Source organism: Leopardus geoffroyi, chromosome X (genome assembly GCF_018350155.1).
Source record: "Leopardus geoffroyi isolate Oge1 chromosome X, O.geoffroyi_Oge1_pat1.0, whole genome shotgun sequence".
Classification (NCBI taxonomy): Eukaryota; Metazoa; Chordata; class Mammalia; order Carnivora; family Felidae; genus Leopardus; species Leopardus geoffroyi.
The window spans coordinates 11,223,199-11,246,661 of NC_059343.1; the positions used below are offsets into that span (position 1 = coordinate 11,223,199).

Genomic DNA, 23,463 nt, shown 5'->3' on the forward strand with positions numbered 1-23,463 from the left:
TATTCAAGCATCCAATTATCAACAAAAATTACAAAGCATATAAAGTAACAGGAAAGTATGTTCCATTCAAAGGAACAAAATAAATTAACAGAAATTGTCACTGAGCAAGTCCAGACATTAATAGACAAAGCCTTTAAAATAGCTGTCTTAATATGCTTAAAGGCCTAAAGGAAAACAAAAACAAAGAATGAAACGAAATCAGAAAAGTGATATATGAATAAAATGAGACTATCAATAAAGAGATAGAAATTATAAAAAGGAACCAAACAAATTCTGAAGCTGAAAAGTAGAGTAACAGAAATGGAGAATTCACTAGAGAATTTCAAAATTAGATTTAAGCAGGAAGAAGACAGAATCAGTAAACTTGAAGATGGGGCAATTGAATTACCAAGTCTGAGGAGCATAAAGAAAAAAGAATGAAGAAAACTGAACTGATGCTCCACCCAACAACAGCAGAATATACATTTTTCTCAAGTGCGTCAATGGGATACCAAAACTGGACCACCATATACATTATGGGAGTTCAAGAAGGAGAAGAGAGGGGCACTCAGTCGGTTGAGTATCTGACCTGGGCTCAGGTCGTAATCTCACAGTTCGTGGGCTTGAGCCCTGTGTTGGGCTCTGTGCTGACAGCTCAGAGCCTGGAGCCTGCTTCAAATTCTGTGTCTCCCCCTCTCTCTGCCTCTCCCCTGTTCACACTTGGTCTCTCTCTCTCTCTCTCTCTCTCTCTCAAAAATAAATAAAACTAAAAAAAAAAAGAAGAGAAAAAGGAAAAGGTGGGAAGAATATTTGAATAGAATATTTAAAGAAATAATGGGTCCTCAAATTTGATGAAAACATAGATCTACAAATCCAAAAACCTCAATGAACTCCAAGTAGGAAAACCCAAAGAGACCCACACTGAGAACATTTATAATCAAACTGTTGAAAGCCAAAGACAATGAGAGGATTTTTAAAACAGCACGAGAAAACCCATTACTTATATGGGATTCCCCAATAAGAATATCAACTTATTTCTCAGTGAAACCTTGGAGTCTAGAAGGCAATGGAATGATATATTTTATGTGTTGGGAGGAAAAAAAATCAATGTAAATGAGAGCTTGGGAGCTTTTATCCAGCAAAATTGTCTTTCACAAATGAAGAAGAAATAAAGACATTTTCAGATGAACAAAAGCTATGAGAGTTCATTACAACCAGACCTACCTTCCAAGAAATGATAAACGGAGTCCTTTATGAAATGAAATGAAAGAACACTAGACAGTAACTCAAAACCTAATGAAGAAATAAAAATTGCTGGTTAAGGTAAATACATGGACAAATATAAAACAGTATTATGGTAGTTTGGGTTTGTAACTCCACTTCTTAATTCCTCCAGGATTTAAGAGACAAATGCATTTAAAAGTTGTTAATCTATGCTATTGGGCACATAATGAATAAAGATGTAATTTGTGACAACCGCACATAAAGGGAGGAAGATATATCTGTATAGGAGTAGAGTTTCTGTACGTTATTGAAGTTAAGTTGGTATCAATTCAAACTAAATTGCTATAAATTTACAGTGTTAAATGTTATCCCCATGGTAACCACAAAGAAAATATTTAAAAAGTATGCAAAAAAGAAATAAAAGAGAATCAAAATAATTCACTGCAAAAAAAGTTAACACAAAAGAGGGTAGTAATAGAGGAAATGAAAGTCAAAAAAGCTGTAAGATACATAGATATCAAATACCAAATGGCAGATGTAAGTCATTTTTTATCAGCAATTACTTTTAATGCAAATTAACTAAACTCCCCAATCAAAAGACATAGATGGTAAGAATGGATAAAATATGATGTAACTATATGCTATCTACAAGAGACTCACTTTAGATCCAAAGACACAAGTCAGAAGGTAGAAAAAGATTATTCTATGCAAACAGTAACCAAAAGAGAACTGAGGTGACTATACTAACATCAGACAAAATACAATATTAGTAAAAATCTCTTAAAACAAAGAATTGCAGTATATATTGATAAAAGGATCAAATCATCAAGATGATATAACAATTCTAAAAGTATATCCACCAAATACCAGAGCCCCAAAATACATGAAGCAAACATTGACAGAAACAATGGGAGAAATAACACTTCTACAATAACATTTGGAGACTTTAATACACCATTTTCAATAATGGATAGAGCATCTATACAGAGCTCAGTATGGAAAATACGGATGTGAACAACACTATAAATCAACTAGATCTAACAAATATATATAGAGTGCCCCACCCAACAACAGTAGACTATACATTCTTCTCAAGTGCACATGGAACATTCTCCAGGATAGAGCATATATTGAACCACAAAATTATTCTTAATGAATTTTAAAAGATTAAAATCATAAAAAGTATCTCTTCCAACCACAGTAGAATGAAGCTAAAAATCAATAATAAAAGGAAACCCAGAAAATTCACAAATATTTGGAAATTAACACACTCTTATACAACCAATGGGTCAAAGAAGAAATCACAAGGGAAATTAGAAATGAATGAAAACAAACTTATGGGATGCAGTGAAGACAGTACTCAGAGGGAAATTTATAAAACAAGTGCCTGCATTTAAAAAGAAGAAAGATTTTTTTAAAAATTTTCGTAATGTTTACTTATTTTTTTGAGAGAGAGAGAGAGAGTGTGAGCAGGGGAGGGGCAGAGAGAGAGAGGAAGACACAGAATCCAAAGCAGGCTCCAGGCTCTGAGCTGTCAGCACAGAGCCCAACACGGGGCTCGAACTCATTAACCATGAGATCATGACCTGAGCTGAAGTCGGACACTTAACTGACTGAGCCACTCAGGCACCCCAAAAAGCAGAAAGATCTTAAATAAGTAACATAATATTATATTCTGAAGAACTAGAAAAAGAAGAGAAAAACTAAACCTAACACTCTCCAAAAAAGTAAATAATAAAGATTAGAATCGGAAAAAAAAAAATAGAAAAGTCTTTAGAGAATCAACAAAACCAAAAGTTGGTTCTTTTAAAAGATCAACAAAAATTACAGACCTTTATGTAGACTGACAAGGAAAAAAGAGAGAAAACTCCAATAACTAAAATCAGAAATAAAAGTGGGGGCATTACAACTGACCTTTCAGAAATAAAAAAAAAATTATAAGATTATTAACAAATCAGATAACCTAGATGAAATAGACAAATACGTAGAAACACAAAAATTACCTAAGATGACTGAAGATGAAATAGAAAATCTCAACAGACCTATCACAAGTAAAGAGATTGGACGAATAATCAAAAATCTTCCAACAAAGAAAACTTCAAGACCAGATGGGTTCACTGGCGAATTCTTCCAAACATTTAAAGAAAAATTAACACCAATACTTCTCAAATTCTTCCAAGAAATAAAAAAGAACACATTCAAACTCATTCTATGAGGTCAACATTACCCTGATATCAAAGCCAGACAGAGACACCACAAGAAAATCACAGACCAATTTCCTTTATGAATACAGATGCAGAAATCCTCAAAAAAATATTAGCAAAACAAATTCAACAGTTTGTATTGAAGAGTCGGGTGTTAATTTGTTCTGTTCTTTTTAGATTCCACATACAAGTGAAATCATATGGTATTTGTCTTTCTCTGCCCTATTTCACTTAGCATAATACACAACTAGATTTCCACAATGCAAAAGGATGAAGTTGGACCTCTATCTCACACCATATACAAAAATTATCTCAAAATGAATCAACAGCCTAAATATAAGCGCTGAAACCATTAAACTTTTAAAAGAAAACATAGGGGCAAACCTTCACGACCATGGATTTGGTCATTGATCTTTTTTGATGACACTAAAACATAAGCAACAAAAGAAAAAAAATAGGTAAACTGGATTTCATCAAAACCAAAAACTGTTGTGCATCAAAGTACATTATCAAAGAAGAGTAAACCTACTAAGAGAAACTATTTGCAAATCATATATCTGATCGGGCTTAATATCCACAATATATAAAGAACTCTTATAATTCAACAACAGAAAGACAACCTACCCAATACAAAAATGGGCAAAGGACCTGAATAGACTTTTCTCCAAAATGATAGCCAATAATCACAAGAAAAAATGTTCAATGTCATTAGTCATTAGGGAAATGAAAATCAAAACCACAATAAGATACCCCCTCATACCTACTAGAATGACTACAGTCAAAACATGGAAAATATGTATTGGTGAAGATGTGGAGAAATTGGAATACTCAAAAATTACTTGTGGCAATTTAAAATAGTGTAGCCACTGTAGAAAACAGTATGGCAGTTCCTTAAAAAATTAAACATAGAATTAGCATGTGACCCCTAATTCCACTCCTGGGTATACATCCATGAGGGTTGAAAGTAGGAACTCAAACATTTCATTGCAGCATTACTCCCAACAGCCAAAGGGTGAAAAAATCCAAGTTTCTATTAACAGATGAATAAACAAAATGTAGTATATATATACAATGATTATTTAGTCATAAAAAGGAAAGAAGTTCTGATACATGCTACAACATGGATGAACATTGAAAACATTATGCTAAGTGAAAGAAGCCAGATACAAAGGATAAATATTGTATGATTCCACTTATATGAAATACCTTGAGTAAACAAATTCATAGAGACAGAAAGTAGATTAGAAGTTACCAGGGGCTTGAGGGAGAGGAGAATGGGGAGTTACTGCTTAATGGTTACAAAGTTTCTGTTTGAAGTGATGGAAAAACTTTGGAAATAGATAGTGGTTAGTGGTTGCACAACTTTGAGAAACTTATATTAAAGAAACTTGCCTAATTGATTCAACAGTGTTTTCCAAACTTGTCCTACCTTTAGTGGTTTTATTAATGGACTACAGTTGACATTTCAAGGGACATTCTTGAAAGACTGAAACAAAGTACAAGTGATTATAATTTTGAAAGGGAGACAGAATTATCTGAAGGAACAAATCTCTCTTGTTAAAGTGAAAACTGCCTCCTCAGGACCCAAATGGGCCTGGAGAGTCTGCGTTTCTAACAAGCTCCCAGGTGGTGCTGATTTTGCGGAGCTTCCAACTGCAGTCTGAGTAGCTGCCCTCTGACAGCCAATTTGGTCAACTGATCCAAAAGTGAAGATGTTAATAGGTGATAATTGTAGCATAATTGTAGTTTTACTTGGGTTACCAAGACAAATGCCTTACTCCAAAGAAGATAATCCAAGAGAGCAGTATATAGCAACAAAGGGGACCCGTATAGAATGGGGCTTGTCATCTTTGTGCCGGGGATCAGGGAAGGGAGTCTTTCTTCCAAATACATTTAAAGTATTTGAAATCTATTTACCATATAAAAATCTACCTCCATTTATATGTGAATTACATACTAAAGTTATGGCAAGATCAGTCTCTCATAAGAATAAGGCAAAACAATTCAATGCAATCCCTATAAAAATGCCAACAACATTTTTCACAAAACTGGAACAAATAATACTGAAATTGGTGTGGAGCCACAAAAGACCCCAAATAGCCAAAGCGATCTTGAAAAAGAAAAACAAAGCTACAGGTATCACAATCCCACATTACAAGGTAATCTGGGATTACAAAACTGTGGTCATCAAAACAGCATGGTACTGCCACAAAAAAGAGATACTTAGATCAATGGAACAGAATAGAGCCCAGAAATAAACCCACACTTACATGGTCAATTAATATATGACAAAGGAGGCAAGAACATACAACGAGGAAAAGATGGTTTCTTCAATAAATAGTGCTGGGCAAACCAGACAGCTACATGCAAAACAATGAAACTGGACCACTTTCTAATACCATATACAAAAATAGACTCAAAATGGGTTAAAGACCTGTGAGAGCTGAAATCATAAAAATCCTAGAAGAGGACACAGGTAGTAATTTCTCTGACATTAGCTGTAGCAACATTTTCCTAGATATGTCTCTTAAGGCAATGCAAACAAAAGCAGAAATAAACTATTGGGACCACAGCAAAATAAAAAGCTTTTGCACAATGAAGGAAACCATTGATAAAACAAGAAGGCAACCTACTGAATGGGAGAAGATATTTGAGAATGATATGTCCAATAAGGGGTTAATATCCATAATATATAAATAATTTATGCAACTCGACACCATAAAAACAAACAGCCCAATTAAAAAATGGGCAGAGGACCTGAACAGACATTTGTCCAAAGAAGACATACAGATAGCCAACAGACACACGAAACGGTGCTCAACATCACTAATCATCAGAGAAATGCATATCAAAACCACAATGAAATATTACCCTCCATCTGTGAGAATGACTAAAATCAAAAAGACAAGAAATAACAAGTGTTGGTGAAGATGTGGAAAAAAAGGAACCCTCACATGCCATTGGCAGGAAAGCAAATTGATACAGTCACTGTACCAAGGCTCCTCAAAAACTTAAAAACAGAATTACCATAAGATCCAATAATTCCACTACTGAATATTTACCCAAAGAAAACAAAAAACATTAATTTGAAAGGATATATGCACTCCTATGTTTATGGCTGCATTATTTACAATAGCCAAGATACAGGAGCAACTTAAGAGTCCATCAATAGATGAATGGATAAGGAAGATGTTGTACACACACACAAACACACACACACACACACACACACACACACACACACACACCCAGAAATATCATGCAAAATAAAAAGATGAAACTGTGCAGTTTGCCACAACATGGATGGACCTAGAGGGTATTATACTCAGTGAAATAAGTCAGACTGAGAAAGACAAATACTACATGATTTCACTTATATGTAGAATCTAAAAAAAAAATGAATAAACAAAGAAAAAGCAGAATCATTCCTGTAAACACAGAGAACAAACTGACGGCTGCCAGAGGGGGTGGGGGGATAGGCAAAACTTCCAGTTATGAAATGAATAAGTCATGGGAATAAGAGGCACAGCATAAGGAATATAGTCAATGATACTGTAATAACAATGTAGGCTGATGGATGGTAGCTACACTTGTGGTAAGCATAGCATCATGTTTAAACCTGTCAAATCACTATGTTGTACTCCTGAAACTAATATAACATTGTGTGTCAACTACACTCAAATAATAAAAAAAAAAAAAAGAATAAGGCAAAAAAGAAAGAAAAGAGTGAGAAAGAAAGGGAAGCAGGGAGGGAGAGAGGGGAGATGGGAGAGAGGAGACGATGTTTGGAAAGAAGGAAGGGATAACAGTGATATGAGAGATTAGGTGTCTACATAATTCTTTTTCCTATTGAATTCTCATCCAGTTCACATTGGAATATCGTAACTTTGCTGATAAAACCAATTACATGAGGTTAACTAGTGTTAACTATTTCTTTCTACAGTTCACAGAATAATCATTCACTTATGATCACATCTAAGGATGTGTCCTTGTTAATTAGAACACCTTAGTGGATTATTGGGCTAAAATACAGATGAAAGGTTGTATGGACACATATCAGGATAACAAAATGAAAAACAATTCTAACATCTAACCCAAAGAATTTTCAGGCCGTAGTCCTAGTAGCTTTTATCAGAAAGATAATTTCAGGGGCCTCAGGCATTTTACTCCTGCGGTTAAGAAAAGTGTCCATAAGTTAGGCAACTTCTGCCTCTTACAAACTCTGTGACCTTGGGAAAATTAATTAATTACCTCTGTGTCTCAGCTTCCTCATCTATAAAGTGGGGGACATGGTAGCACCTAATGACTGAAGAATGAAATAAGGCACTCACTGGCGCACAGCAGGGTTTTAATATGTATCAACTCTTATTACATGCATGTACTAACCCTGCATCCAAAAAAATTGCTTTTTCTTCTTTCCAAAATTTTATATCCGGATGCAAATGAAACTTGAGAAAATACCCAAGATTGAAGAGGTCAGAAGTAAAGGATCAAATTGTCCCAGAAATATCCCACAAACCAGTGGCAAACACCATGGTTGGCAGGTCAGGAGGAAGCGAGGTTATTGTGTAAGGAATGCGGTGCAGCAAAGGGGCTGAACGTTTAGGTGTTTGGGATGAGAATGATAAGGCATGGAGTGTCAGCCTTTCTACTTACTGTGGCATGACTTTAAGCAAGTTGCTTAACCTCTCTAACCCCCAGTTTCCTCATCTGAAAACATTTACTGGTGCAGTAAAACAATTCCTCTTTTGAGAAGATTAAACTAGATAATTTTTAAAATGTGCTTAGGACAGCTTGTTAATATGTGGTAGCTTAAAAAATATTTTGAGTTCTAGCAATACACTCACACCGCCATTTACTTGGAAGGATAAAAATAAGTGTATGATGGTATGACCCAGCATCCTAAATGCCTGTAAGCCAACTGGGGAGGCCAATTGGGGAGGCCAGGATAATGTACAGTAGAAGACATGTCTCTTTCCTGTTTCTTTACCCCCCCATCATTCATTTTCTTATCTATCTTGCATATAAAAATTCATGAAAGCTTCCCATCCTGAATTGGGCTATTTACAATGAAATATTTTATTGTGAAGAGAAGAAAAAAAGTGAACACATACAATGTCTCACAACTTGCCTCTACCTTGTCTAAATGTATTTCTTATTAGCATAAAAGTATATTTGCTATGGAATAGAACTTTATCATCAAGGAAGAGACTCATTTTTGTTCTGTTTTCAGTAACCAAATGAGAAACAAAGTCAAATAGAGTAGAAAGTGACCCTGGGGAAGAAGTCATCTTGGCAGATGTTGAAATAAGAGGGGGGAGGAATGAATTAAAAGACTTGGAATATCTCAAAGATGCAGGCTGAAAAATATTTTGATAATATGCCTGTGATTCCATACCTACAAACATTTAAAAAAATAAACACAATCGTTTTCCATTAAGAACAGAAAAGTTAGTTATGTTAAAGAAAAAAACTTAACACATCTCTTTTACCAAAAGTTCTTGCCTGGAGACTTAAGTTTGCTGTTTAACCTAAGTTTCCTTTCCTCAAAGGAAAGGGCTGGAGAACCCTCTGACTTGTCGAGTTTAAACACACGGTACCCAAGCGCCACCATGGTTGAGTTTTACCACCACCCTTAGAGGGAGGCCTCAGTCACTTAGATCCTCATGGCATGTTGGGTATAGAGCCAACCAGGGTGTAGCCTGAACTAGGTTACATAGACCTTGTTAAGTAAAGAGAGAGAATTTTCTAGCGATAGAAGGCTCATGGCAGTGTATTCTTAACCCAGAATTAAGGGGTAACTACGTGAGGGCAATAAACATATCTCCCAGAAAAACATGAAACTGGAAATAATTAGACAGTGATATCTATCATCGAAGGGCAAAGAATCTGTGGCCATACCCCCCTGAACACATCTGTTGTCATCTGATCTCAGATGCTAAGCAGAAAAGGGCCTGAGTAGGGCTTGGGTTGGGGAGACCAAGGGCAAGATCAAGAAAGCTAGCCTCTGGGTCTCTGGAGAAAAAAGTGGACTCTCTTTTGAAAGCATATCTAGGATTAATAGCCCTTGCTTTACAATCCAGACATTAAGTGACATTTCTGTGTTTATTTCTTAAAATCAGCCAATTTTCTTTATTTTTGTATTTTTGTACATCATTTTTCATTGGGGATCAGAGGATATACAGAATGAATGGGCTAAATTCAAAGGTGTCAAGAGAATCAAATTAGCCCCACTGATTTAAAGGGTGTCCTGGAAAAGGAGGTGGATGGATAAAGGCCATCCACCCAAAAGGCTATTTTGATAGCAACTAGTGACAATGAATTCAGTTTAATAGTCTCCAGCTTATATTTTCTAAATCCCAAACTCTGCTGGGTAAGTTATCATTGCTTAACTGTCCTTATTCGAAACACTAGTGGGAATGTTATCACTCTGAACCTCTGGGTACAACATTTTTGATTTTGGTTTTTGGCTTTTTTTTTTTTTTTTTTTTTTTTTTTTTTTTTTTTTTTGCAATCTCACCATCATTTTTAGTTTACGTTTCTAGTCATTTGCACAGATGTTGATGGAGCTGTATTCTTGCTTCAATGTCTATTGCAATATTCTTATTGCATTCTGCAGGTCCTCCAGTAAACGTTACTTGCAATATTTTTATCAACAGTTTTGGATCGGTCACAGAAACTACCATGGTAAGTGCCACAATGCCACTGGCAAGAGACAAACGTGACTTGATTATGCCATGAACACAACCTGTCAAATTTTCTATTTATTGTTCAACTTGCAGGGCCTCCTGTAAATGTTACCTGCAACATATTTATCAACAGCTTTGGGTCAATAGCAGAAACTACAATGGTGAGTGGGACTGAGCATTGAAGCCATCGTGTGAAGGAATGGGATACAGGATCGAAGAAGCACTGTTTTATATGTGTGAGACACTTACTGAATGCCAATTTCCAAGTTCACTCACCTCTGGAAAGCAATTATTTGTACACTGTCACTTTAGAAAGTCATTAGTCAAGAGTTCATTACTTAAAATCCAATAATATTTTATCTATCATGCCAGAGAAATTTTTAAAACACTTGATGTTTGGCTCGACTTAGGTACAATTATCAGTAATAAGCATCATGTATCATTAAAGATATTTAAATATTTATATCTCTAATGTTTCAGAAATACAAATTTCAAAGTTTAGGGGGTATTTTTTTTATAGCCAGTCTTTTTCATATAATCGAAGTTTTAACATAGTCAAGCCTCGGATATGCAACATTAAAGATACATGCCAAGGGGCTGACCTTACACTAAATACACACATGTGTGCGCACACACATGATCTTGTTGCAAAAGAAAATAGCCCCGAGTCCATAGCAAACGCATCATATGCGTGGCTCCCCCTCAAAAAAAAAACCCTAATGAACATAAAACTAATTATAAGCTCATCATCATGTATGTACAAGTATGTTCCATGTACATGAAAAAGATTTCAGATACTACAAAATCCACCAATATTTCTTATAAATTTCATGGTGATGGTGTTGCTGTGACACAGCCTATGAGATCAAGAGCCTTACAGTGCTAGGTGATAGTGTGGAAATTGACTTTTGGGTGAAATTTTTTCTTGGTCCTCACACAGTTTAAGTCCTCAATCAATTGGCAAGTTCTAATTTTCATGACTACATAAAGTAGCCATATTACTGGATGAAGTCAAAATAAAATATGGTTGAACTTGACTAAGTACTTTGATGGCTGATGTCCTAGAAACACTCAAGTGAAATAATGAGCATAATGCCATTGGGAAGTAAAAAATAGTGTTCCCTTGTCTTTATGAATTTTCTCTTTCAGGCTACTAGGATTGTGTTTAACAAATTACTGTACTTTTTGGTGTCCTCAATGCTAGAAAAAAGTAATTTACCTTTTAGCATTCCTTCTCACTGGCAAAATTAGACATAATGCAACTCCACTACCCATTTTAACATTACTGACACAGCACTGTCCAGAAATGAGCCTTCTGGTGCTTTGACAGGAGGTAGTGCATTAAGAATTTTACTCAATATAGTTTTTTTTTTTTAATTTTTTTTTCAACGTTTTATTTTTATTTTTGGGACAGAGAGAGACAGAGCATGAACGGGGGAGGGGCAGAGAGAGAGGGAGACACAGAATCAGAAACAGGCTCCAGGCTCTGAGCCATCAGCCCACAGCCCGACGCGGGCCTCGAACTCACGGACCGCGAGATCGTGACCTAGCTGAAGTCGGACGCTTAACCGACTGCGCCACCCAGGCGCCCCCACTCAATATAGTTTTGATAGGGTTATTAAATGACTCACAAGAAAATGTAAACATGGAAGGACTAAGCCAAGCTCTAGGCTTGGCATTCAGTTTTTGTCTCTCCCCTCTTGGTTTTATCCTGATAACAGAGGGGCAAATCTTCCAGCAGCCCAAATCACTGTCACCCGCTTTACACGATGGCATTCAATGACGATATTTGCACGACCTAATGCTGATTGCATTAATTAGAATCCTAAGTTGCTTTGATTAAACTCCTCATTGCATTTACCCTCAATCAAAAATGTAAATGTGCACCTTTCCAATGTTTATTAATGCAAGAAAAAGCTAAACATTTAAGGAGATAAAAACGGAAACTATGGATATCCTTGTTTTCCTGTGTGTTTAATAGTTACTGAAGGTGTTTAATAAATGGGCTGCTTAGGTGTTTCCTGGCCACTTATTAAGGTGTCCTTTGTCATGTTTCCTGTGAGAAACGTTGGAAATCATTGCTCAAGTGTAAAATGAACAGCCTGCCTATCTTGCCGTATCATATAGACTGTATCGCATGGTCAGAAGAGTAGTGGATATTGTGTTTCTTTTATTTCTTAGCTTTTGATGTAATGACCAACTTCATTTGGCTTTGAAAAGGGATCTTTTATTTTCTTCAGTTAAAGCTTTTGTGTGAAACTAAAATGAATATTTTTTTTTGAAACTCTATCGTGCTTAATAAATCCTCATGCCACGTAGGGTAGGAACTGGCAAACTTTTTTCTGTAGAAGACCAGACAGTAAATACTTAAGACTTTGAGGGTCTGACAGTCTCTGTCACAACTACTCCATTCTGCCCTTTTGGCATGAAAGCAACCATAAACAATAGTAAGCAAATGGGTGTGGCTGTACGCCAAAAAACTTTACTTACAGAAATAGGCTCCACCTTGAAAGAAAGTGTCTATCCTCCCAGACCCCTCGGGTCCTACCTGGGAATCTACCTGACGCACATGGAATATCATGGCAGCCCAAGCTTCCCTTGCAAAAACCTTGAGATTCTATCGCCCATAAATTTACCCACACTTTCACAAAGTTTGACTAAAAGAAAATTGGACAAAAAAAAAAAAAATGAAACAGAACCAGATTTTTCTCTGAACTGTCTTTAGTAGGAGTCAGAATACCAGACCCTTAGTCTTTATGCACAATAACGTGTGTGGTCACTGAAGACACTGCTTAGAGCTATATGGAAGCAAAAATCATTTTTGCTTTACCTATGTTTTCTGGGATGAATTTTTCCAAGAGTGCCTCAGAATTTTGAGTTTCTAAACATGTTGATTTTCCTCTCTTCCCTCATGCCCCACTCTCACTCCATAACCCTGGTCGCATTACTGAAGGATTTAGTTGAGTATTTGATTTGTTTCTAAATAAGAGGCGATGTCATCTCATTAAACTATTGTTGGCACTACCTGCCCACAAAGTATAGGCTCCCTTAGAGACCCAATACTGCCTCTCATCCCTTTGATATGTTAGTGTTGAAGATGCAGTTGTATTATTCTAAGGAATGCTTTTTTATGAATCATTATGATGATATACATTATTCCAAAATACACATTTTTCTTCGTTAAGAGTCATAGGGATCTGTGGCTGGTCATTGCCCACCAACCTTGCGTTAAAAGAATTCAGTGGAACAATTTTTTTGTGGTTCCGAGAAAGGTTATATTTTGTCTTGAGAATGTCAGTTTACCATTTCCTTTTCTTCCTTTCCCCCTTTTCTTTAGCTGCTGATGGCAAGAGAATTTAGAGGAGAGGGAATACATTTGCAATGCCTGCTTTCCTCATATAAAGACATACTTTAGCAATATCAGTAATGTCAGTAAAGGTCACAAGTATTTGCGCGCCACCGGCATGCAGCTCTCCCCAAGACTGGCCATCAGAAAATGAAGAGATAGTCTCCTCAAAGGATGTGATTTGGACCTGTGTGTGCTGGAACACTACCCATGCCACAGTAGCAGATCCTGACTCCCTCCTCATTTAACACTTGAGGTGGGGGAGAAAGAGCTGGAAGGGCCTAAAATGTGTTCACTCAGACAGTATCTCCAGAATAGGAGTCCAGCTCCCCCAAACTTGGCCCCAAGAGATAAGTTCCACATGCTCTGCCGGTTACTGCTGCAGGGTGAAGAGTTGTTTTATCTCAGATCTGAGATCATGTTCCTGAGGAACTGGATGAGTGGTAGACAGCCCCTTAGGAGGATGCCCGCTGTGCTGTAACTGCTGAAATGACACCGTGGGTTCCCTTTCATTCTGTAGCTGCATACGCAATTCAGGAGGAGATGCTAACGTATCAGGAATAGCAGGGAGCTACATTTCTTATTTCTGACTTAAGGAAGCACCAAGAGTCTACCCCAAGCCTGGCATTTTGTTAAACTGAGATACAAGGTGACCTTGGTCTCTCACACTGCAACGTTAAAGCCTGAATCCATCATAAAACAACTGCACCCACCCCCATAATTTCCAATTCAAGGCTAACTTCCCGTATCAAAGCTAGCACAGACTGAGGAGGATGAAACTTTACTGCAGTCTAGCCACAGGTTAAAACCAAAGTGCCACAGAGGCACTGTGGGGAGTCAACAAAGCATAGCCTTCTTGTTGATAACTTTATAATGTAACTAGATTGAAAAATGTGTATGTATGCAAATAAAAGAGAGCAAGAGTAAGGTTTAATAAGAGTGTATATGAGACATAGTGGTAATCTCTGTGTACAAATGCTAGACCAAATATAATAGTACCAAAATAATTCAATTTAAGGAAACCATCTGTGGCATTAGGAAAAGTGAAACTTTAGAAATACTAAACTTGATGTGAGATAATAGTATGGAATGTAGGTACTTGTATTTGTGTTAAGAATATAATAAAGATTACATGACTTACACATAGCATTTGAAAAAAAATATGTATTTACTCTTATATATATTTTTTAATTTGAATGTTTCCATGACCTAATCTAATACCCAGTCAGTCATAGGAAAACAAATTTTAATACAAGGAAATATGACATTTATTTGACATAGAATAGGTCTCTGGAGAAAGAAGGCAGGAAACGAAAATTCAGTCTGCATTTAAGCATGTCTCTCAATATTTATTCCCCCTTTAATATTTCATTAAACCTAGAAGCAGACATAAAGACAAAGACAAACTACAGAAGAATATAACTATCTCCTGTGGTTTATAATATCATGAGAAAATAAACTTAGCTCTACATAAACAGAGATGATGCATGGATAAATCACATGTGTCAAGTTTCTACACTGTATCGAAAATCATAGTAAAGTGAAAGAGTTACAGAGGTCAAAGCCTCAGAAAATCTTTTCTTCGGATACCTATGTCTCTAGTTCCTTGAGCATCCTTTTCTATTCTTAAAGGTTTTAAGGGCAGCTGTTTATTTTAAAATAGTGTATATCATCATAAATAAAATAATCGAAAATTTAAATTCCCATACATTTATATAAACAACAAATACTTCCAAAAGACCTAATAAAAGTCTTATTTCATAAAATTCCTGTCATTGTGGCACACACTGTATTTTTCCTCTAAGTTTTCTACTTGTCCTTGCTTACAAATAGGAGGATTCGTTTATTTTAAATGAACTGTTAGACATTTAATGGTTCTATCGTGATGTGATAGATTTAGTACTCTCTTTCAAGTTCTGACATTGGGTGAATATGTTTTATTATTTTCTATATATAAAATTCAAAGTAGGAAACCAGGAAATACTGGAGAAGAATACTCATGGGAAAGACTTTAAAAAAAAGATGTACATTAGCTGTGAAAATTTATACTGAATTTTTTTTAAAGGTCAATGTTTTCATATTGTATGTCACTAATGTAATATTCTCTAGAGTCTCTTGATACACAGCTTTAAATCATTCTCAGGCTCAAGGGAGGATTGCAGTGATGTTCTCTTGGTGATTTTTCTGCCCAATACTGTCTACCTGGCTTCTCATGGCCTTGCCCATCCTAAGATTGCTTTCTGAGGGGCCCTAATTGTCTTCCCTATGGTCCAAGATATTTAACCCATTCACCTCTATTATTTCTAGCTGTCATTACTTCTCGTATTAGAGTTTCTCTACCTCCAGAGCTGTCTGAGGGAAGAGATTCTCTTCTCTCCTACTTCCTACTGAAACACACTCACAGACACCTGCTCCCCTCCCCAAATCTGTTAAGGATAACTGGCTCTCACTATAAGGGATATAACAGGGGTGGATGTCAAACACTGGAGAAGCTGCATTTTCCCCCCTCAGGAAACCTTAATGAAAGCTCACAGTTGATGTATCTAGTGTATACTTTATATGTAAGTTGGATTATTGTATTTTCAATAGCCCCATTTTTGATTCTCCACATATCACACATTCCCACTCTTTATTCACACAAAATTCCAAAGCTTCTGGCAACTCCTGTTGCCAATGAAACACTGAACTGGTAATCTCTTTCCAGTTACAATCCTCTGGTCCCTTTGAACAATTCCAAAAATATGTGATGGGGACAACTTTGAGGTGCTGCCATTCTCTTGATTCAAGCACAGGAGGAGTCAGTGAGCAAACAGGACGGGATGGAAGCCTGACTGGGCCCACAACAGTGCCCTCTTAGGTTTGAGAATTTGCCATCCATGCTTGGTAAAATCCCAAATAAAAGTCAGCTGATAAAATTTTCCAAGTTAGAAAGTTTGTATGTTGTATAGTGGAGAACCTTAAGGTTATTCCTTCCAATATTTCAGCCTTTCCAAATAAGCTGGGTTTTGATGACTGATTTTCAGAAATTAGTAACTATTTGATTACTAGCATTCTTTAAGCCTATACTGGGCACTATTTCCGAGACCTTCCACCTCCAAAATACTGTATCAGCCTGATAATTAGGATGGCTGTATTTGAAAAAATATCATAGGAATTTGGATAGCTTAGTAATAGGTAGAAGGAACTGGATTGAAGCTGTTTTCCATATACCGTAATCTTTACAATTTAGTATGTTTTTCTTCTTTTGGCCCTAAGGGAATAAACCAAAACTGACCATCCTGAGGTGGTATCCACTGTGCCTGGTAGAGTAACCAACTATCCCAGTTTTGTCTGGGACTGAGTAGATCCCATGAACGTGGTACTTTGGGGAATAAAACTGGGAGGTTCTCAGGCAAACCAGGACAAGTTGGTTACCATTAGAGTAAAATAAACAATGACCAAAAATCCAAGCACCAAAGATGTGGGGATGGAGCAAATGGCGAAAAAAGGAAAAGGAAAGAGAGCAAGAAGGAATGAGTATATATCATCATCTTAAATGACCCTAAGTGTCAAGAGTGGACAACTATTAGCTCTGAATCATAGTCCCACATGGCTATGGAACACCATTAAAGCCTCTTTTGGGGTCTGCTCTACCAAGCAAAGCAACCATTTCCATGAACCAAAAGATCTTTGAGTAGAAATTCCCAGGAGAGAAGTCACTGCCCCAAGCTGATTTACTGGCAAGGAAGTATACTCCCGGATCAAGTGGGAATGACAGGGTGTACCTGAGTCTCTCACAGGGAGGAGCACCTTTGTCAGAAGGTGTTCAGACTAGGAAAAATGAAAAAGATCTCTGTATTGATGAAGTTTCAAGTCAACAACTGTAGCTACAACCCATTCAGAGAAATGAGAAAATATTTAAGAATTTTAAAAGTAAGTAGCATGATGGAATTATCTTGTCAACATGAAGCATCTCAGTATTTATATAGATGGATGTAAAAATATTGTCCCATCATGTCAAAGTTTTATGATAAGATTTCCACTACCAAAAGTACAGAGTGGGTTTCCTTCTGCCCAGAGCATCTGAGCAGAATGAGAATAGAGATCATGTCGTTTCTGATTTGGAAAAGGAATAAGTTTTGACAATCTGCCATCACAGACTGACTTCTGTACTCATAGTTACCTTTCTCTGTGGAAAAATCAGCTTGAGTTGGTATTATTTCCTCTCAGAATGAATAATTTAAACATGAAAAAATTCAACGAAGTCAACCTATTCCATTAGTGTTCTGGTTTGGTTGAGTCTTCTTCCTTTCTCCCCTCTGTTTCCCCTCCTAATAGAACTGAGTAGTTTATTTTGACCAAGATATACACAGCCTGGTTCATATAGACACCAATACTGCACAAAATCAGGGGGAGGAATGATGGGGAAGTGTAGATGGACCTCTTATGCAAGACTGGGTGATAAGTAACTCTTATACATGGGGTTTCTATAGGACTACCGAGTGAATATTTTTCTGAGACAACAGTGGAATGATTCACGGCTGGCATATAGCGAGTATCCTGATGATTCCCTGGACTTGGACCCATCCATGCTGGACTCCATTTGGAAACCAGATTTATTCTTTGCCAATGAGAAGGGTGCCAACTTCCATGATGTCACCACTGACAACAAATTGCTTCGAATTTCAAAAAATGGCAAAGTACTCTACAGTATCAGGTAAGCTTCCGTTGGCTGCACCTATCTACTTCTCCATTTTCCTTCTGGCCTAGAGCTGTCTGATTCTGGAGGGCAACATGCATATAAATATTTGACTTTTGTGGTCAATTGGTTATCATCTGAATCTTAAAACTGGTGAGAATGCCAGAGATTCCTATGGTCTCAGAAGTGTGATTCTCCACAACAAAAATATATTTGGTAGGATGGTGGGTAGATATCATGTAAATACCTGTATATGTGTATTTTTGATTGCTTCAATAAAAGGAGTACAAGCCTTTAGTTCAATTAATCATTGAGAATAATGTACAAATTTTCCACTTCAAGTAGTTTTGCCATTCTATAACATGTAACCACACATACAAAAACATTCAATGGCTCAGCATGGTCAGTGACAGTATACTTTGGGCTGGGTGAGTGAAAAACTGGTCCTAATCTCAGATCTGCCTCTAACTAATCACGTGACCTTGATCTCTTAACTTCTCTTGGGCTTGAGCTTGGGAGTAGCAAATTCTGAGATTCATTTTTGCTTTTACATTCAAATACAATCTTCTCCAGAATCTTTATCACCCCAAACTCAAAATAGTATCTTTCTTTTCTGAACACTAGTAACAGTTTCTCTGTGAATCTGTAAGGCTCTTATTTCTTCCTACCTCATGCTTTGGCTATTTTTGTGTATGAATTTAGAATAAGAATAGATCTTTTGAATCATACAATCTAGAATCAAACACAAATTTTGCCACTTACTAAGTTACATAACCCGTAACCCTCAGTTACCTAATTATAAAATAGGAAACCTAAATTTATCTCTAAGTATTCTTGTAAGAATGAATGATGTAGAGGAGAGGCCAGCAAATATTTCCTGTAAGGGTCTAGACAGTAAGTATTTCAGTTTGTAGACCAGACTGTCTCAACTCTGTCACAACCACTCAACTCTACCATTGTAGCACAAAAGCAGCCAGAGACAATACTCAAACAATTGAGTATTCCTGTGTTTCAATAAAATTTTATTTATAAAAACAGATGGTGGACTAGATTCGGCCCTCTGGTTGTAATTTGCCAATCCCTGATATATTGTATATAAAAATACTTGACACAGTACCTGACACAGAGTATGTGCTCAATAAATGCAATGGTGGCTGCCTGTATTTTAAAGTTAACATTCTTTCTAAATAGTAAGCTCTTTAAAGCCAAGATATTTGGATTTTGCGCCTTTTGTAACTCCTCCCAAAGGTCCAAGATGGAGTATTGTATATGAGAGATATTTAATACATTAAATAAGCAGTGATGTTTTAAAGATCCTTTATAGAATTCCCCCTTTCTCTCCAATCTTATTATAAAGAAAATGGACAGCTATCCTTGCAAATAATTTTCAAAAGTCTGTAGACTTACCACCATCAAAAAACTCATTTCACAACTCTATATACAATTTGAGTCTGTACTGTATATTCCATTCTTAACCTAGTAATTTCACAGTTTGCTAATGGCTGACAGACCCAATGTCTTGTGGAATGAAAGAGGCTGCTCATCTGTAACAACTGGCAAAGTCACTGCTTACATGAAGAACCAGGAAACATCCTCTGCTTTATTTTTAAGGAACTTTACTTTTATTTTTATTTTTCTAAAGATTTTAAGGAAACACACAATACTTTACATGGTGATGTGTTTGGTATAAGATGCAGTATTGGGCACAACCTAAGTCGATGTGACCTGATGAAAAGGGACATATGTAGAGCGTGGTGCTATGGAGGAGAGTTATAAAAAGCAGCACAGGGTATCAGCTGCTCCAGCTAACCCTCTGGGCCTTGAGTGGCATGTGCTCTAGTAAATACCTGGCATCATGCACTACAGAAATAAAACTAGGGTTTTTTTCTGCTCTGTGAAGGCCTTTCCATTCTAGAACCATGAAGAAGATGTTTCCCAGACCTAGATCCAGAGGCAATTCTTCTATCTTTCGTTCCCAGCGTAGCATATTACAAGCTCTGAAATATCCTCACAATTGTTTTGGATTGGGTAGAGTTTGTCCTGTGGCAGGCTGGCTTAGACTTTTCCTTCATTGTGGGTGTTCTATGAAATCAGAGGAAAGATCCTTGGTGTAGAACTGGGGATGTCATTTTAGAGAAACATGGTTCTTGGCAGATTTGAACTACAGGAATCTAATTATTTGCCTGGAAGGATTTTCAATGAGCCAGACACTGTGCTGGGCCTAGAGATCCAGAGCTGAATAAGATATGATCCCTGCCCTGGAAAGGCTCCAGTCTAACAAGGCAGGCAGATAGAAGATAAATTAAGTAATAGGAATAAATGAGGAACAAGGAAAAGAAAAATGGCTCTAACTTTGCAAATGAATGTGATTCAAGTATTGTTAGAATTTGGGGACTGACACCTATACACTTGTTTACTTGAGTCACTGGACTCGATTTAACTAGAGGTCCAACTCAAGTTTAAGGCCCTGCGGGTGACAGTGTCTGATGTTTTAAAGGTGCTGGAAAGATCCCTGCTGCTGTTTCATCAGGAAGGATTTTCCCTCTACTCAGGCTTACAATGCAAATACCCCTGGAAGAGGGAATCCATTGACCTAAATTCACACTAACCTGTAAGGAGCTGATAGGAAATTTTCTTTCTGATAGTACATTTAATGTCTATGAAGAATAATGAGAATGAGAAAATTGGATGCCTGATATGAGAAATCAGGGTGAAGAGAGTTAAGAAATATACAAGGAAGGGATACAACAGAAGTACCAAAAATAACATGAATTGTCTCTACCCTACACATTTAAATAATTACTTAAACATTGGTTCACATTAAAAAAATAATGTTCTGTGGTGATGCTTTACATTTGCATTTTGTGAAACCTAAAACAAATTGATGATAGCATTTCATCTATGAACAATCCCATGCTTCCTTAGCTTTGTAGCTTCCCATATGGAAACCAAAGTCTAAGTTTTTGATAGCCAAACAAAACCCAAAGAGAACTATGCAGTCCATTGATGTCATAACGAGCAAGATCACACTTTCCAAGAAGTTTCCCAAAAGACAGCAGTTTAAAAAAGAGGGGATACTAGACCAGAACTCCACAAGTGTCCTGCAGATTCAAACACTTGAAGTTTTTTGGTAAGAACCAAGTGAATCTTGTATATACTTATTTTTATTTTAATGTTTATTTGTTTTTTCTTGGGGTGGGGGAGGAGAGAGGAGAGAGGAGAGGGGAGGGAGGGAGGGAGAGAGAGAGGGAGAGGGAGAGAGAGAGAGAGGGTAAGAGAGAGGTTGATTGAGAGAGAGAATCCCAAGCAGGCTCTACGCTGTCAGCACAGATCCCAACGCAGGGCTCGATCTCATGATCCATGAGATCATGACCTGAGCTGAAGTCAAGTTGGATACCTAACCAACTGAGCCAACCAGGGGCTCCACAAACAAATTTTTTAAATAGGAACTAAAAGTCTTAGTTCCTTGTTAGAAAATTTCTATCCAGTGTTGCAAGACACAATCTTTACTGGTGAAAAAGTGTCAAATCTATTTTTGTATGCTTCTCTTCTGATTTTTTCTTTAATATTCACTTCCCTAATATGTTTGATCTTACTCCGTTTTCTTTTTAAGTCTTTTTGTTGACCCACTCCATTATGTATTGATCATCCCTGACCAAAGTGTAAACAAAGATACACATCCTGCTTTGTACATTCTTTTCAGAGATAGTCAAATTCTAAATTCATGTTACTTAAAAAGGCCTGAATCCATAGTGGAATAGTGAGGTGAGCCTTGAGTATTGTATATATTATTGCTCAAACAATATCTGTTGAATTGAATGTAATGAATTGTAGTAGAAGTCAGGGCACCATGGCATAGGGTATGCAATATGAAAGAAAAAAGGAGAGGGTGAGTATTTTTGGAGAAGAGCATCTTGTCTCACTTGTTCACAATGTCTTTGCTAATATTTATTTTCTTCCTTTACTTCCCATTGCTTCTGAAAATTTTCTGCCAGTATTCTGACTTTTATAGCACCATAGGCGTATTTTTTTTTAATTTGAAGGAATTATATTGCAAAATATCTAATCCAACACCCTGTTTTACCAATGAGGAAGTGAATTCTTCCAGCAAGTTAGGTGAGGTAAAATAATGGAGCCCATAAATAGGAAAGCTAGGACAAGAATCAAAGCTCTTCAGTTTTATATAGCATATGTAGCTTATATAGCATATCTACTTTCTGAAAAATTTTGCTATCCCAGGGACCAAAGGGCTGAATAGACCCATTAAAGTCATTAAGTCAACTTCCCTACCTTCAGGCAACCTGTTGAGAACTCATTCTCATTTTAAAGACCTTTAGAAAAGGAGGCTTCATATTCTTTCTTTGGATCCTATAATAAGTTAGTCTAGCATTGTACAGAAACTCTTCCTTATATAACTTAAATCACAGTTGTTACATCTTAAATCAGTAGCTTTTCCCTACATTTGTTAACATTATAAACAAATGGCTACCATTTTTGGAAGAATGGAGGGAATTGCCTCACTGTTTTTACTTTCATACATTTTTGTCCCACTAGAGTTAGTAGACATCTGCTTGGTCACCAACACTATGTTGCTGATTTGATTTTACAGTATGTTCCACTCTAGCCCCAAGATGTTCTTCATCTCCCAGTTTTCATTTTGCTGTACTCTGAAACTTATGATGTTAAATGCTGTCTTGGCTATTTCTGATACTATAGTAGACAAGGGTTTTAGAGTAAAACACCCCTGGGCTTGAGTCTCTGGCCTCAGAACCTGCTGTATGACCTAGGGAGATTTGTTACTCTCTGAACTTCTATTTTTTTCAGCTTTGAAAAAGATGATTTTGGTTAAGAACGTTAGTAGAATACAATATATATTATATGGATACAGGTCAAAAGTGGCATTGCCATATACTCTAGGGCTCTTGGTATTTTCTTATAATTAATGATAGTGTTTTTCGTTCCAGCCTCTAAGACAAAGAGTTAAATGATCAAGATAACTCCCTACAAATTCCAGACAAGGATGGGATGGACCTACTCCTGGAATGTGACCCTATAGAGTAGGGTTCTTAACCTGAGGGCTAGGTGAAAACTCCAGGGGGTCCCTGAATCTCCCTAAAGTGTATGCATGTTTCATGTATTGGGGTATTCAGCTTTTTTGTTTGTTTCTTTAGAGGAAATGATCCTTATCGTTCTTAAGGAAGCTACCATCTTCCAACTGTTATTTTTGCTTTTATATTTATTGCATGCCTCCAGAATTGGTATATCTGAGGCAAAGTTGGTAAGGAAATATTGTTTGCCTTCAGCGTCTTCTTATTTGACTGACCAGGTACCTATGGGCTTTAT

At 36.8% G+C, this 23,463-nt stretch overlaps 1 protein-coding gene across 3 annotated transcripts in view; it reads left to right on the top strand.

The window, feature by feature from the left end:
* The window catches only part of GLRA2 (glycine receptor alpha 2), a 173,447-nt gene that overhangs the window by 33,969 nt on the left and 116,015 nt on the right, over positions 1 to 23,463 (top strand). Inside the window, exons 2-4 of one of the 3 annotated variants that reach the window (XM_045472632.1) lie at positions 10,027 to 10,094; positions 10,190 to 10,257; positions 17,915 to 18,138. In XM_045472632.1, coding sequence (XP_045328588.1) covers positions 10,255 to 10,257; positions 17,915 to 18,138 — 227 coding nt within the window. In that variant the 5' untranslated portion in view covers positions 10,027 to 10,094; positions 10,190 to 10,254. The remainder of the gene's footprint in view (positions 1 to 10,026; positions 10,095 to 10,189; positions 10,258 to 17,914; positions 18,139 to 23,463) is intronic. The other 2 variants (XM_045472631.1, XM_045472630.1) reach the window with 2 other exon arrangements.